Raw genomic sequence first — 14,580 nt, 5'->3', positions numbered from 1 at the left:
GTGAGGATGCCACCCAGATTGACTGGGCCTCGCAGCCCCCAGGGCCTGCAGTGGAAGGACAGCATTCGTCCTGTATGACCCATCATTTGTTCCATCCAGGCTAGTTTTCTACTCCTGGGTTAAGGCTGAAAGGACCAATGCACCTCCCCACAGCTTTCTAGCTGCTTCTTCCTGCCTCCTCCGTGGTCCAGGCTCTGAGCCCAAAGAACCACAGGCATGGCCCCCAGGGTGGGGCAGAGTTAGTCTAGCACAGCCTGATGGCAGCAATCAGAGGAAGCCAATGTGGCAAACGGGGTGTGCACCAGTGTCTGGGTGTGTGACAGCAAGTGAGGGTACAGAGGAGATGTAGAGTGAGCAGGTTCACCGGAAGAAGTACGGGGAGTGGGGTGTGTGTGTGTTTCTATGATGGGAGGCCGAGCTGGCACCCATGGATGTGCCCACCGCTGTGGGTTTCACGGGTAAGGAGGCGGCCTCTCTGCCTCTCTTCCCAGTCTTGTCCCAAGGCTCAGGTGGCCTGGAGGGGCTGAGGGGGGCTTACTTGACAGTGGAGACAGTCCCCGTGGTGATGGAGTCTGTTTTGGAGAAGGTTGACTTCAGGTATTCGGGAGTGTTGAAGGACAGGGAGGCAGGTGGCTCAGGCCCTGGCCCTGGGGCACTGGGGGTGCTGGGCACGCTGGCGAGGGGTGCAGGAGCCAGGCTGGGGGTAGGCGGAACCTTGGTGGGGCCCGGCTTCTGGATGCCCCGGACGTCGTATTTGGAGGGTCGCCCCACCTTGCCGGTCTTGAAGGCGATGGCCCCGCCCATGTCAGGGCTGCCCTCCCCAGGCTTGAAGAGGTGCAGGTACTTGACGTTCTCCAGATCGTACTTGGATGGCTTCTTGTAGGTGCTTCCGTTCTGGGGCCGCAGGTTCTCGCCCGTCTTCAGTTTCTGGATGAAGAAGTCGTACTTGGACGCTCGGGCCACCAAGCTCTGCATCTGGACACTGCTGTGTGACGGCAGGGGCAGGATGGTGGCTTTGGTCTCCAGGTGAGCCGTGCTGCTGGGGAGCCGCAGGCCGGGCAGGGGGCCGACCCCCTCCTTGCCCACCCGGTCCTCGGCCTTGGTGCCGTGGGCCGGCCAGGAGAGCTGCTCGCCGGCTTTGAGCTTGCGGATGTACTCCTCGTACTTGGAGAAGCGGGCACGCTTGCTCAGGCTGTCCTCGGAGGTGGGCAGCAGGGACGAGGAGGCTGCTTCCGTGGTGGAACCCGCGTGAAGCTTCTCGAAGCTGATCTTCCTGGCCAGCTCATCCCTTGTGTTCTGGTCGTCATAGCCAAACATGCCAAGGAACTCGGTCATGGTGGAGGCCGCGTAGTCCCGCAGTGAGGAAGCCTCTCCTACAGGGGAGGGGTGGGAGGGGCAGGTCACCTCTGGAGGTGGGCAGCAGGAGAGGGACGGGGGGCCCCCATGCTGGACGCCCCTCATCGGGGGAGGAGGCCGGCGTGGGGAGGGGGCGGAGCAGGACATGATCTATGGACATTTGGCTCACTTGTTAGGTTTTACGACTCTTAAATTAATTTGTTTTAAAAAAAAGTAATTAATACTGGGGTAAAATAAAACGAGTTCATCAATGCCAGGAAAATCAATTTCCTAAATGTTCTGGCCGATGGCTTTTCAGTACATTAAACAAAGTTTCATAAATGTCTCTGCTCTCTTGCCTTGGCCTAATATGAAAGAGAAGTCATTTTACTGGAAGTAAGGCCGGATCCCAGCTTACCTTCTCGGGCGGGGGCCGCGGTCATGGGCCGGCTGGCCGGACAGCCCTGGAGGGAGCCCAGGGCCAGGAGAGATGCTCGGGGTAAAGCCGCATGGATGGTCCTACCTGATGGACCCTCCCTGACCCCCACAGAGGATCTCCTGAGCAGGTGGGGCTTCACCTGAGACATGGCAGGCAGGCCCTGGCCTGCTTGACTATGATTCCCCAACATCAGTGCCGACACGCCCACCAGACCCCCCAGGATCCCCTCCCCAGGGGAGGAGTCCCCAGCCACTCTACCGTCCCTTTGTGCACACACAGGGTGGTCACTGGGACAAACCAGCAGGACTGGCCGACTCTGCCCAGTCCAGGGCCACAGGTCCAGGAGTGACCATCCATCTTCCCCATGGTCCTCACACAGGACACACTGACCCTGGGGTGACCTCCCCCAGGGACATCCCCCCTCATACACACAGCCACATGGAACACCTGTTCCCTCATATGCATATCCACAGGCCCATGTACACAAGCTGACATCCACGTGCTTCGTCACACACCCCCACAGGCTCATTTTCCCACCTCTACACACGTACCCATAGACAGTCTCTTAAACCCCATGTGCAGCTCCTCAGCTCTCAAGCCCCTCCTGAGCTTGTGGGCTCAAGGCTAAGTACACATATTTACTCGCAGCCTTTTTTTTTTTTTTTTGTCAGTCCTGGCCTTGAGCTCAGGGCCTGAACACTTCCTCAAGGCCAGAGCTCTACCATTTCTGGCTTTTTTTCCATGTGTATGGTACCGGGGAATCAAACCCGGGTCTTTGTGCATGCTAGGCAAGCATTCTACCACTAGACCAAACTCCAGGCCCATTTTCTCCCAGCTTTTTGTAGTTAACTGGAGAGAAGAGTTTCATGGTGGCTGGGTGCTGGTGGTACATGCCTGCAATCCTAGCTACTCAGGAGGCTGAGATCTGAGGACTGCAGTTCAAAGCCAGACCAAGTAGGAAAGTCCATGAGACTCGAATCTCTAATTAACCGCTGGAAGTGATGCAGTGGCTCAAAGTGGTAGAGAACTAGCCTTGAGTAAAATGAGCTCAGAGACCGCAACCAGGCCACAAGTTCAAGCCCCACAACGGACAGAAAAAAAAGAAGTCTCATGGACTTTCCTGTCTAAGCTGTTTCAAACCACCATCCTCAGATTTCAGACTCCTGAGTAGTTAGGATTAGAGAGGTGAGCTACTGCCCCCCGCTCCCCGACCCCCGGCATCTTGATTCTTGTGTCCTGATAGAGAGCTCTGTGTACACACACAGTCTAGGGCACCAATGCTCTCTCTACTAGAGTGTGGATCTACCCTTCTGGACACAGAATAGTGGCTAAGACCCTTCCCCCCTTCCCAGGTTGGAGGTCTTAGCAACCAGGGGAAATCCAGAGAGGACTCTTCTCTACAGATCACATCCAAGCCTGTCAAGTCTGGGAGTCCAGAACATACCCCAGGGAGTCTGAAAGACTGTGGTAGAGCCTGGCTGGACAGAGCCAGTATGAATGTGGAAGGGGCTCCAGCTCCTGGGAGAAGGGAGACATTTCTGGGGGACACTGGGACCTACTGAGGCCAGGACAGTCACAGGCAGCTCTCTGGGCCTTAGGCTGGGCTGAGTGACTCAGGAGCTGACAGACATCTGGTCCGGCAGGCCACAGGGCAGGGCAGGCCTGCGCACCACCTAGCCAGGCTGGGGGCTGGCCCGGCGGGGAGTGGGCTCGTCTGACTGCTGGCTGCAGTGGCTCAGGGACCAGGGAGAGGGCTAAAAATAGCTGGAGGCAGCTGAGCCCTCACTATATATGGCAGAGAAACAGAAGGCTCTGAAGGGCAGGCAGCTTCGAGCAGGGTGGGGGCCAGTCGGGGGTCCCGGAGGCAGTCCAGAGCCCCCCTCAGGCCTTGCTGAGACTCCAGGCATAAAGAAGGTGGCCTGGAGAACTCATGGCAGGTAGCTGGGGATCTCCCTGGGCTGGGAGGGCAGCTGGTCCTGATGCCCAGCCCTGCCTCCTGTCCAGAGGTGAGGCTAGTCCCCTACCTCCAGGCCCTGAGCAGAGCCAGGTGTGTGAGCATGGAGAGGCTGAGGGGACAGCGGCTCTTGTCCCTGTCCCTCTCCTCTCCCAGGCCCTGCACAATCACCTTGTGTCTGGCAGCGGCAAGGGCTTTTCCTATCAGAGGAAACTGAAGGTCACACTTTTCCTCATTGATCTTGCAATGTTTGTTAATTACTCTGTCACTGATGTGGCGAAGGATAATTAAACAGCTCTGTTTATATCTTATATGCATAATTATGTGGCTGCGCAGGGCTCCCCGCACAGGGAGGAGATGCGCCCCTCGCTGCAGGGGGAAGGGGACTGAGGAGCGGGCAGGGGAGGGGCTGGGCTCCGGGAGAAGCCTGGAAGGAGGGTGTGGAGTAGAGCCAAGACCCAGTTCCTGGGGTTCTTAATGGGGAGCACCCCAGGCCGGCCCTCCCCAGAACAGAAAGTGCACCGGGTACTTCTGCGTCTTGAGGTCACGGGGACACTGGAGAAACTGGGCCTGGCCATCTCGTGGGAGAGGTCAGCCAGAGGACCAGGTCTGGGCAGCGGTGTGTAAGGGAATCTGCGGGCTAGGCTGGACTGGCCTCCTAAGCCTGAGAGTTCCTGCCTGGAGTACCAGGCAGGGGAAGGCGAGGGGGCGGGACCGAGTGCTTACCTGGTACCATGCACGTGGCCCAGGCACGGCTCCCCACTCCTGCAGCCACGTATTATGACCCCTGGACAGGCTTGTTACTCAGCAGGTGTGTGCCACCCGTCAACCACCAGCTACCCTCTGTCCGTCCATCCTCCATCTATGTCGCCATCCATTCACCCGTCCCTCTAGCCTTTGTCTCTGATCCTCTGCCCTCTGACTACCGGGAGGTCGTGTGGGCTGGATAAGGGGTTGGCATTTGGAGAAGGAAGCGGGTATGTTCCCTGGGCACAGCGCCCTTCTCAGCTTCTCTGTGGTGCTGTGCCTTTTCCATCCTCCCCTCCCCTCCTCCCCCACCGCCCTGCCACTTCGAAGCCAGCCACTCACCTGAAGCCTGCTTGCCACTGGAGCCACCATCGTCCTTCAAAGCCGGTCCATCCGAGTCCTTGTCGTCCGCGCCACCACTGTCTTTGCTCGGCTCTTGCGTGTGATCTTCTTCATCGCTGCAGCCCTGGGGCTGGACCATGTAGACGCCCTCGGGAGGCAGCTCCAGGCCCTCGCGGGCCATGCGTCCCAGGGCGGGCGTGGGCACCGGCTCCTCGCTGTACTCCCCGTTCACCCACTTCTCGATCACGGCCCGTCGCTTGTCTTCTTCACTGCGGGGGACTCGGGCCACTCCAGACTCAGGGCCGCCGCGCTCCTTGTCCCGAGGCTGCACGGGGCTGCCTTCCACCTGGGGGCCGCCCGCCTCTGCCCCCTTCTCCACCACCACCTGGCGGCTCAGCTTGGCGCAGATGGCGTTGAGTTTCAAACCGCCTTTGCGCTTGGCGGCCATGGCCGGCTTGCCTGAGGGTGGGTCTGTGCAGCGGGTGCCTTCAGCTGAAAGGAGGGAGGGGACATGGTGGTGAGAGGCCTGCATGGCAGACCGCGGTCATCCCCACACCTTGGGCAGGTCCACACCCCCAAGCCAAAGGTCTCCCCATATCATACAACATCACATCAAATCATATCCTATCAATCATGGTTCCATCCAAGGGCTCTGAGCCCATCTGGCACAGCCTCGCCTCCCCCTCCCTCGGAGCCTAGCACAGTGCCTGAGATGAATGAATGAATGGCCCATCAAATATAAGTCTTCCTAGCACTGGTTCCAGGAAGCATTCCCTGGGCTTGTAAGGGGTGGCACATCCAAACACATGTGGGGAACTGAATGAAGATGCGCAGGCGTTGAGGAGGACAATGTCCTGTGATGGTGGGGTTGGCAGGGTGGTGCTGCACCGCTGGGCCTTGTCAGCCCCACCTGCCAGCCTTTCACCTCACCACAGTCCCTGGGGAGGACAGCGCAGACAGCTTCCCACCTGTGCCAAACTCCTGCCTTGCCGACCCAGCAGCTCCTAGCTGGCATCCTTCCACCTGAGCATGGCATCCTCCAGTATTCTTCTGCCAGGTCAGGTCCCTGGGCTCCACAAATCCCACCCTCTGTGTGTGGACAGCAGAGTCCTTCTCGCCACCTCCACCCCTCCCCAGCCACTCAGGATCTCCAGAAGACTCCACTTTCCATCCACTTTCCTCCCTCACCAACGTCTTCCCAACCCTTCCCCTCCCACCCCCAGTCTCCCTGGCCAACTTCCCACTGCGGATCCCTTTCTCTAAGCCTCAGCAAGCGCCACCCAAGCACAGAGGTTCTCACGAAGGCCAGCCCTCCTCTCCCAGGACTTCCCGGTCCTCCTGCTCTGCCTTGGCCAGCTCCTTGAGCCCAGAAGGCCTGGCCACTCCTGAGAAGCCCCCTTCCCAACTCAGAGGCGCCCAGACCAGGACACCTTTAGATACAGTCCCCAGTCCCTGCTGGCATCCTGAAGAGCCAGGGGGGTGTGGCTGCTCATCCTACACTCTGCCCAGTCAGGGCACACAGGGGCCTGGGGGCACATGGCAAGGAAGGCCAATGAGCATGAACACAAGCACGTTTATCATTGAAGCCCCCATCTCTCCATTCAGTGAGCACAGGGTGGTGGTCGGGTGGGTGGGTTTGGCTCACATTCCTTTATGGATGTGGAAGGCCCACTGAACCATACTTCCCGCACTCCTTACCAGGGAAATGGGCGGGTTGCTTATAGGAGAAGAAATTCTGATTGCTCCTGAGGTCTAGCATCCAAAGGTGCTACTCTGTGATGGAGCAAACACCCACAGCCATGGCAGGCCACAGCTGAGCTTCCCACAGTCCCTAGCCCACCCGTGGACATGACTCTCACACACAGATAACTTCCCCCTGACAGACACAGCGTCCACCGCCCCAGATCCTCACCTTGCTGCTAACTGTTGAGATGCATGGCCTTGTCTATCCCAGCTCCCTGCCACAGAAGGGTCTGCCCAGCCTGCTTGCTGTCCTCCAGGTCCTGGGGCCCTGGCTTCAGGACCCTGATGGACCCTGAGCCCTTGCCTGTCCTGAATATCCATGCCACATGTGAGTGTCCACAGTTCCAAGATGTTGCAGAGTGTACCTGTCTCCTTCTGCACAGAGAGGGTGCCCTGAAGCTTGGCAGCACCCCCTCCCTGCATCATCATCATCATCATCATCATCATCATCATCATCATCAACATCATCATCCCTCCCCCCAGTTCAACCTCTGAGCCAGCTAGCAGGCTTCACTGGCCCCTCTGTCCCCTGTCCTGGATGGAGAAGGGAAGGGCAGGGGAGGGGGAGGGGAAGCCTACACTATTTTTACCAGGAGGTAAGCAGCCAAGTGTGTATGGCAGACGGCAAATGAATCTATAAATATTTATCCCAAGGAAGAGGGAAGCAGAAGCTCCCCAGGCTGCACTTGCTGCTGGTGACACCCCCCTCCCCCAGCCCCCCACCCATCCTGGAGCCTCCTGAACCTTAGCCCGCCCCACCCAGCCCACCCTCTCCTGGTCTCATCTGTGTGCCTGCTCAGTCCCCGCCTGGTACCCCCCCCACCAGCTGTGCTGCAGCTGTGTACCCGGGGCCCACCCCCAACCCTAGGCCCCTTTGCTCCTGCCAACTCCCCCTACACCTGCCCTCCAGCTGCTGCTTGGCCCCAGCCCACCTGCCTTCCAGATGTTGCCCTCCCTCTGACTCCCCTGCAGATCCCAAGGGTGGAGGTGGCCGGGGACACAGGGGCAGAGACAGAGGCAAGCGTGATGGTGGTAAGCGCCAACACGTGTTTGGCTGAGGTGGTGGGAAGAGGGTAATGTCTGAGGCTAAGGGCTCAGCTGTTGCCTGCCCGCTTCCTTGTCTACCCTGTGGAACCTAGCTGCTGCCCCCTCCATCAAGGCCCTGGGACCCACAGACTACCCACCCCCACGGTCTGACCCCAGACTCCTGTCCATGTAAACATTCCCCTGACTTTCTTCCCTAAAACATAAACGCCGTGGCCAGGCCTCAATGGGAGGAAGCCATCCGTCCCCGGCCCTGTCACTGCCCCTTTCATCTCCTTCCCGCCACCAGCCTGCCTGCTGCTCTATTTACACTGGACACTTCCTCTGGGAACAATACTGCCCAGGAGGCAGGCTTGGGTAGAGGATGGGAAGACAGGGACCCTTGTTCCACTCACTCAGGGACAGGCAGAATGGGGGGTGAGGGCAGGGGAGGAACAGCCCAGATAGGCCATCAACAGCCCACTCCACTCCTGGTGCCTCTGTCTCTGGTCCCAGTGGCTCTGGGGTGAACGCTGGGAGACGGCAAAGTGCAAGCCATAGCCTGGTCCCTGAGCGGTGGCATGAGCACCCAGACTGTCTCTGCCAGCTCCAGGCCTGAGTCAGCTTTGGCCCCTATCGAAAGGCTGTAGGCTGCAAGGAACTAAGACGTGGCAGCTGAGCCCTAGGAGGGGACACAACATGCACACATGGTGCCACATGTGGCCCGACATGCCCAGGCCAGGTAAGCCTTACCTGGCCCAGGAGAAAGGGCCAGGCCTAAGGCCCAAAGCTGTCCTCACAGCACTCCCCCTATCCCAGTTAAGTGGCCCCTCCACAGCTCCCCTGATTCCAAAGCTTCCCTACCAGGGTTCCAAACTCAACAAGCCCCCAAGGGCAGTGGGAATTGAGAAGCCCACGCTGGAGTCTCGCGGGATGGGGCTCACCAAAGCTTCCTAGGAAGCCAGATGGGCAGGCGCTGTGACAGCCCATGTGCCCGAGCAGGAAGCTGATCCTGCCGCTGCCCTCACAGGCTGGTGCTGAGCGTGGTCTCCATCCAGGCTCTGGGGAGGCCCCAGGCCTCCCTGCAGGGACTTCTTTCTTCCCCCAGCTCTACTTCTTGTTCCCACACCACAGAGCCCCCTAAAGTGTTAACTGTGATGGGTAAAATGGTGCAGCAGATTGCTACAATAAATAATTTACTGATATTTATAAATATTCAAATCAGCCAGCTTCAGAAATCGAATGAAGGGAGGGCCTTGGGAGAAGGGCCCGGTATGGCATGAATCTCATCATTCCCTCCGAAGGCTGGCAAGGCCAGGGCTCCTGCCAGTTCTGGGTGAGACAGAGGTGGGGGAGGGCTCCTAGAACTGCACCTGGGCCCTGTGTCCCCTGATCTCTCTGATCTCGGAGGTAAAGGGCTGGAAGAAGCTAGAACTACGTTCCTTTCTCCCCAGGCAGAGTCAGGCCCTCTCCCACAGGTAGCCCAGGCTAAAGGGGAGGAAAGAGGCCCTGAGTCTGGGACTTGCTTGTCCTGCCAAGGGGAAGACAGTTCCAGGGGCCTGGGTAGGCCTGGCAACCCCTCCACGTCCGTGAGTAATGTGTTTCAGGCTGGGCTGCCTGTCAGCTACCAGGCTCCGGGTGCTTTATGGGCTCTGCTTGGTGGCTCTGAACTCCCTGGTAGGAAATAAAGTTCTCCCCGCGCGTCCCTTCTAAACATTTCACTCAGTGGAAACGGTGTTTAAGAAAAATGAGGACATATTTCTTCCTAAGGATGCAGAATCCCCTTTGGGCAGTCTAATGCCCGCTGTATATCAGGAGGTGGGGAGGCAGGGGCCATGAGCCAGTCCCCTGGGCTTGGCGCTGTGCTGGGGTCCTGCTTACCTGTGGCCACGCAGCTCAGGGGGCCGTGGGCATGACTGGGCCACTCTGGTGGCTGCCCTAGCCACCTTGGCATCTTGGGCCAACTGGCCGTGAACATTTCCTGAACACCTTGCTTCTGCGAAGCACTGGCAATCACCCAGGGGGGCTATCAGCTAGCCACACACTGGTTGTTCTGTTTCCAGATGAGACAGCGGAGGTGACAAAAGCCCTCAGTCACCCAGTGACTAAGGTGGTGGGAAGATACCTGGCTCAGATGTCCAAGGTCACAGGCCTAAACCCCATGTGCTCTTCCCACAGACTGCACACCAGTTATCTTGGCATCTCAGGGCAAGCACGCCGTTAAGAGTTTCCACTGCTACCTTCAACTTCAGATTCACAGATCACTGAGTGCCAGGCCAGGCCAGGCCCGGGGCCCAATCCTGAGACAGCTGCGATGGGCAGCACCACTAATGCATAGCTGTAATCCCAGCTTACTCAGGAGGCTGAGATCTGAGGATCTAAGCCAGTCCTGGCAGGAAAGGCTGTGGAAATCTTATCTCCAATTCACCAGCAAAAAGCCAGAAATAGAACTGAGAGTTCAAGCGGTAGAGTACCAGCCTTGAGCAAAGAAGTTCAGGAACAGCTTATGGGTTCCAATATTGGCATGCACACACACACACACACACACACACACACACACACACACAAACACACACACAAGCTGGGCAGCCTTGCACCCTATGTCACTCTGGTTTTTTGCGTTATGGACAATTCAGTTCAGATGGGAGAATGGATGGTTAGAAGTCATTAAAAGAAGTTGGGTGCTGGTGGCTCACGCCTGTAATCTAAGCTACTCAGGAGGCTGAGATCTGAGGACTGAGGTTCAAAGCCAGCCCGGATAAAGTCTGTGAGACTCTACCTCCAACTAATCACCCAAAAAGCCAGAAGTGGCGCTGTGGCTCAAATGACACAACGAAAGCCTTGAGTAGACAAGCTCAAGGACAGTGCCAGGCCTTGAGTTCAGGTCCCAAGACCAGCACACAAATAGAGACACAGACACAGATATACACACATGCACAAAGCATGACAACGATAAGCACCAGTTGAGTGCTGGTAGCTCACGCCTATAATCCTAGCTACTCAGGAGACTAAGATCTAAGGATGGCAGTTCAAAGCTAGCCTGGGCAGAAAAGTTGCCACGAGACGCTTATCTCTAATTAACCACTCAAAACCTGGAAGCGGCTCTGTAGCTCAGGTGGTAGACTAGCCTTGATCACCAAGAGGCCCTGAATTCAAGCCCTACAACTTACCTCCCCCCCCAAAAAAACCCAGATAAGTACCATGGCTCACCCCTACAATCCCAGAAACTTGGGAGGCCGAGGCAGGAGGAATGATGTTGGAGGTCAGCCTGGGGAAAGTTAACTTGAGACCCTACCTGAAAAAACAAATTAAAATGAAAGGACCAGAGGCATGGCTCAAGTGGCAGAGTAACTGCCTAGCAAGGCCCTGGGTTTAATCCCCACCACCGGTGTGTGTGAGGGGGTAAGGGGGTGGACGTCATTGTGAACACAGATGCCACATAGCAACAAGTCGGCTGCTAGACACCAGCTCTCCCCACCTTCCTCCTCCCCAGTCCATCACAGCCACCATCATCTCAATGGTTCGTTTCCTCCCCTTGCTTCCCCATCCTCAGCTCAAAACGGGTGGACCTCTGGGGTAGTGAAGCTGGGCTGCTGTCCCCCTAGGTCCTCGACAGCTCCGTGCGAGGGAATGGGTGGGGCTTGGTGGCTGGGCCCTAGCTTGCCCCCCTTTGTTTATTTATTTATTATGATTTTTTAGTTCAGTTAAAAGGTTTACTATCCAGACGCGTCTAAGTGGCCTCACTTAGCGTAAGTAACTCTATAAATCAGAGGAGCTGCTACCATCCACGGCCCGGGCCGGCGATCAATCTCCCCCAGGTCACATCCACACAGGAAGGGGAGAAGAAAGAGAGCTGCCACCCAGGGGAGATTTAAAACACACACCCCAAGCAAATGCACAGATACTGCATGAACGTTCGTGTGCACACACGCACTCGGACATCGTCGTACCGCACAATCACATTCACATGTGTGCATGTAGAATGGTCCAGAAACAAAATGTAGCCTTTGGCCACGGTAATAGATTCTAGTGAGGCGCCAGAGCCTGATGGGGTGTCCCAGGGGGAGCCCAGACGTCCCAGGGCTGGGCTCTCAGTACCTACACTGCCTTGCCCCTCGAGTGTTTCTGGAGGGCTGTGGGCTGCGGGTCAGCTTGTCTGCTATGTGCCCCCCCCCATTTCTGCAAGCCAGAGCCATGCTGTCCCTTTCTGCCTGCTCGAGACAGGCCCTGGCAGGGAGGCAGAAGGAATACCATAGGGGACATGTGTCCCCACCTGCTCAGCTGGGGTCCTTACAGTGCCCAAGGCATCATCTTAATAGGTGAAGGTGAATGGCAGGCCATGGGCATGTCCCATCTTTCTACTGAGGAGGGGCAGGGGGATGTAGGCCACGCATGCCCAGAGAAGCCTCCCTCTAGGAAGGCCCTGCTGGCTGAGCCTCACGCACCAGCCACTGACTCCGGTGGTGGGTTGGGGGAGGGAGGGGTGGCAGCTCCTGACATCCCCTCCGTCTCGAGGTAGATGTGGGCAAGGCAAGCCTAAGTGGGGGAGACCCTCCGGGGTCCGCCTCCCCGCCCCACTGCCCGGAGGCCTCCTGGCCAGCCCGCCTGCTCGCTCGCTCGCTTGCTGCATCTCCCTATGAACTCTATTTCTCTTTCCCCTCTGAAAACAACTGAGCTGTAAATACTGTTTAACCTTCTCCCCCCTCCCCCCTCCCGCCCCCTCCCCTCCGCACTATAAAAACACAAATATGCCATAACTCAGCCGGGCCCGGCCGCCCAGCCTCCAACATGCCCCGCGCCCGGGCCTCTCAGGAAGGTCATTACAAACGACTTTCCGATTCACTGCTCCTGAAATAATTTTGTGTATTAAAACCTGAATCTGCACTTTCTGAGGCCGAAAGCCTCGCTTAATTATGGCGGGTGTCCTTGGGACGGACAGTGATCCTTCACTCGCCAGCCCGCACTCCAGCCCTCCGCCCGCCAGCCCGCCCCCCTCCCCGGGCCCAATCTGTTTTCAAAGTGTGTCTGTCCTTTATTAAATTGTTTTCTTTTCCACATTATCAGTTGCCATGGAGACCTCATCTCTCGGATTATTTGAATTTCATTATATCTATTGATTTGGGAGCATTTCATCTTTTTTATTGTTTTTCTGTCAATTTTCAAAACGAATAACCATCTAATTTGCGTCAGTGCTGATTATGTTTGTCCCTCAATAGAGGTCGGCAGCTGCGCTGGGGAAACAAATCAATGAAAAACCATCATAAAACTCCCCACTCCAGTCTCCAGGATGTGTGGGTGACATTCCACGCCTGCGAGAGGCACACTCATCAGCTCCAACTTCGGCTACGGTGGCGGCAGCTCCACTTCTCGTCCGCCTCTTCTGGCCTTAATATTTAATTTCACGATTTGGGGCATTATTAGTGGTGTTTTTATTAGCGTGTGTGCATGTGAGTGTTTGGTGGTGGGCTGGCTATTTCATTAATTTGTGGGTGAGGCAGGGAAAACCCCACGGAGGACAGGGCAGACGGCTGTGGTGGCGTCTGGGGTATGACAGGAAAGTGGAGGGAGGGGGAAAGAAGGGGTTCTGTTCGGAAAGCCCATGAGCAGGGGCGAAGAGCCTGGGGATCAGGGAGGGCCCCCCAGGAGGGGCTGGAAAAGGGGGGACTGAGCGAAGGGGAGGAAAAGAGGGAATTCAAATTGCTTACTTTGTTGGTTTTTTTTAAATAATTTATGCAATTTTAAGCATTTATGTATAAATTTTTTAATAAGCCACCCTGGAGCAGGACGGCCATTAACATCCCAACGTCCTTCTGTCCAATGGGCTGGCGGAGAGGATCAATTTCTGAGAGTACTTTCCCTTTTTTATGACATGATAAAATGCTTTTAAAGCAACTTACACAAATATGGAAATTTTTTCCTCCCCCCCCATCGCCTCTCCCTTCCCCTAACAGCTTTCTATCCGTGGGGGTAGGGAGGGGCATGAGTGCACACGTGTGCGCTCGGAAGGCTCTCCAAGTGTGTGTGCATGGACACATACACACTCTCTCTCTCTCTCTCACACACACACACACACACACACACACACACACACACACACACACACATACTCTCTCCCTCCTGCTGGGGAGGGGGCGGAGGGGGGCTGGCGGGGAGACAGCCCCAGTTCTAACTGGAACTGGCCGCCTGTCCTTCTAACAAGGGCATAAACTTTCATTACCCATGCACGCAGTCAAAGACAATTTAGGGAAACGCGCTGCTCGGAAAAGGAAAACCTCAGCGATTCGTCGCCCACTCCGCCACCACCATCTCGGGGGCGGGGGGGGGGAATTCTTCCTCCAGCTTGAGGGCACCAGGGCCCTGAACCCTGGAGAATTCCCCCCTCCCCTCCCCCCCAGCCGCAAAGCAGGCTTCCCTGTGGTGCCCTCCGTGGGAGAAATCCAGAGCGGAGCTTTCCAGTAGTGCAAGGCCAGAGTGACTGGACAGAAGTGCCCCCCTCCCCCAGTCTGGTCCTTTCTATGAGGCTTCTTCACCAACCTGGCATGGGCCCTTGTGGACAATACGTGGTTCCTTTGTTTGCTGCCACTCCAGGGTCTGGAACAGAGCACAAGTTTGGCTGTGTGGCCAGATGGACAGACAGATTTTTCCAAGTGAAGACCAAGCAAGAAGACAGGCCCCAAAGAGCCCTGTGGTCCTGGCAGGGACCATTGTGGATATCCCCACTCTGGAAGTAAGTCTGGGGCAGAAGTGTCTCTGGGGAAACTAAGGCACAGTCAGCTACCATCCCTATCCTGGGCCTGAGTCCTCAACTTCCTCAGACATTGGTGGGGCCTGGAGGGGAAGACGGCAGGTGCCTCTGCCCTCAGACTTCACGTCCCCCACTGGCTGACAAGAACAATTCCTGATCCCAGAGCGGGGCCCGAGCTCCTTGCCCCTTTCCTCTGTGGGATGGTGCCTGGCTTTCTGAGACCACCCTTGGTACGTGTGCCTTGGAAGCTTC

General features: G+C 57.0%; 1 protein-coding gene across 2 annotated transcripts in view; it reads right to left on the bottom strand.

Moving 5' to 3' along the window:
- Casz1 (castor zinc finger 1) overlaps positions 1-14,580 on the bottom strand; it is a 117,144-nt gene that overhangs the window by 19,992 nt on the left and 82,572 nt on the right. For both annotated transcript variants that reach the window (XM_090335837.1, XM_090335836.1), the window contains 2 exons: positions 4,818-5,309; positions 539-1,373 (listed from right to left, as the gene is read on the bottom strand). In XM_090335837.1, the coding sequence (XP_090191963.1) occupies positions 539-1,373; positions 4,818-5,309 (1,327 nt within the window). The remainder of the gene's footprint in view (positions 1-538; positions 1,374-4,817; positions 5,310-14,580) is intronic.

This window comes from Megascapheus bottae, chromosome 6 (assembly GCF_031878675.1).
Source record: "Megascapheus bottae isolate mThoBot1 chromosome 6, mThoBot2.hap1, whole genome shotgun sequence".
NCBI lineage: Eukaryota > Metazoa > Chordata > Mammalia > Rodentia > Geomyidae > Megascapheus > Megascapheus bottae.
The sequence above is the reverse complement of the archived record's forward strand: the minus strand, read 5'-3'. Positions and strand labels throughout refer to the sequence as shown.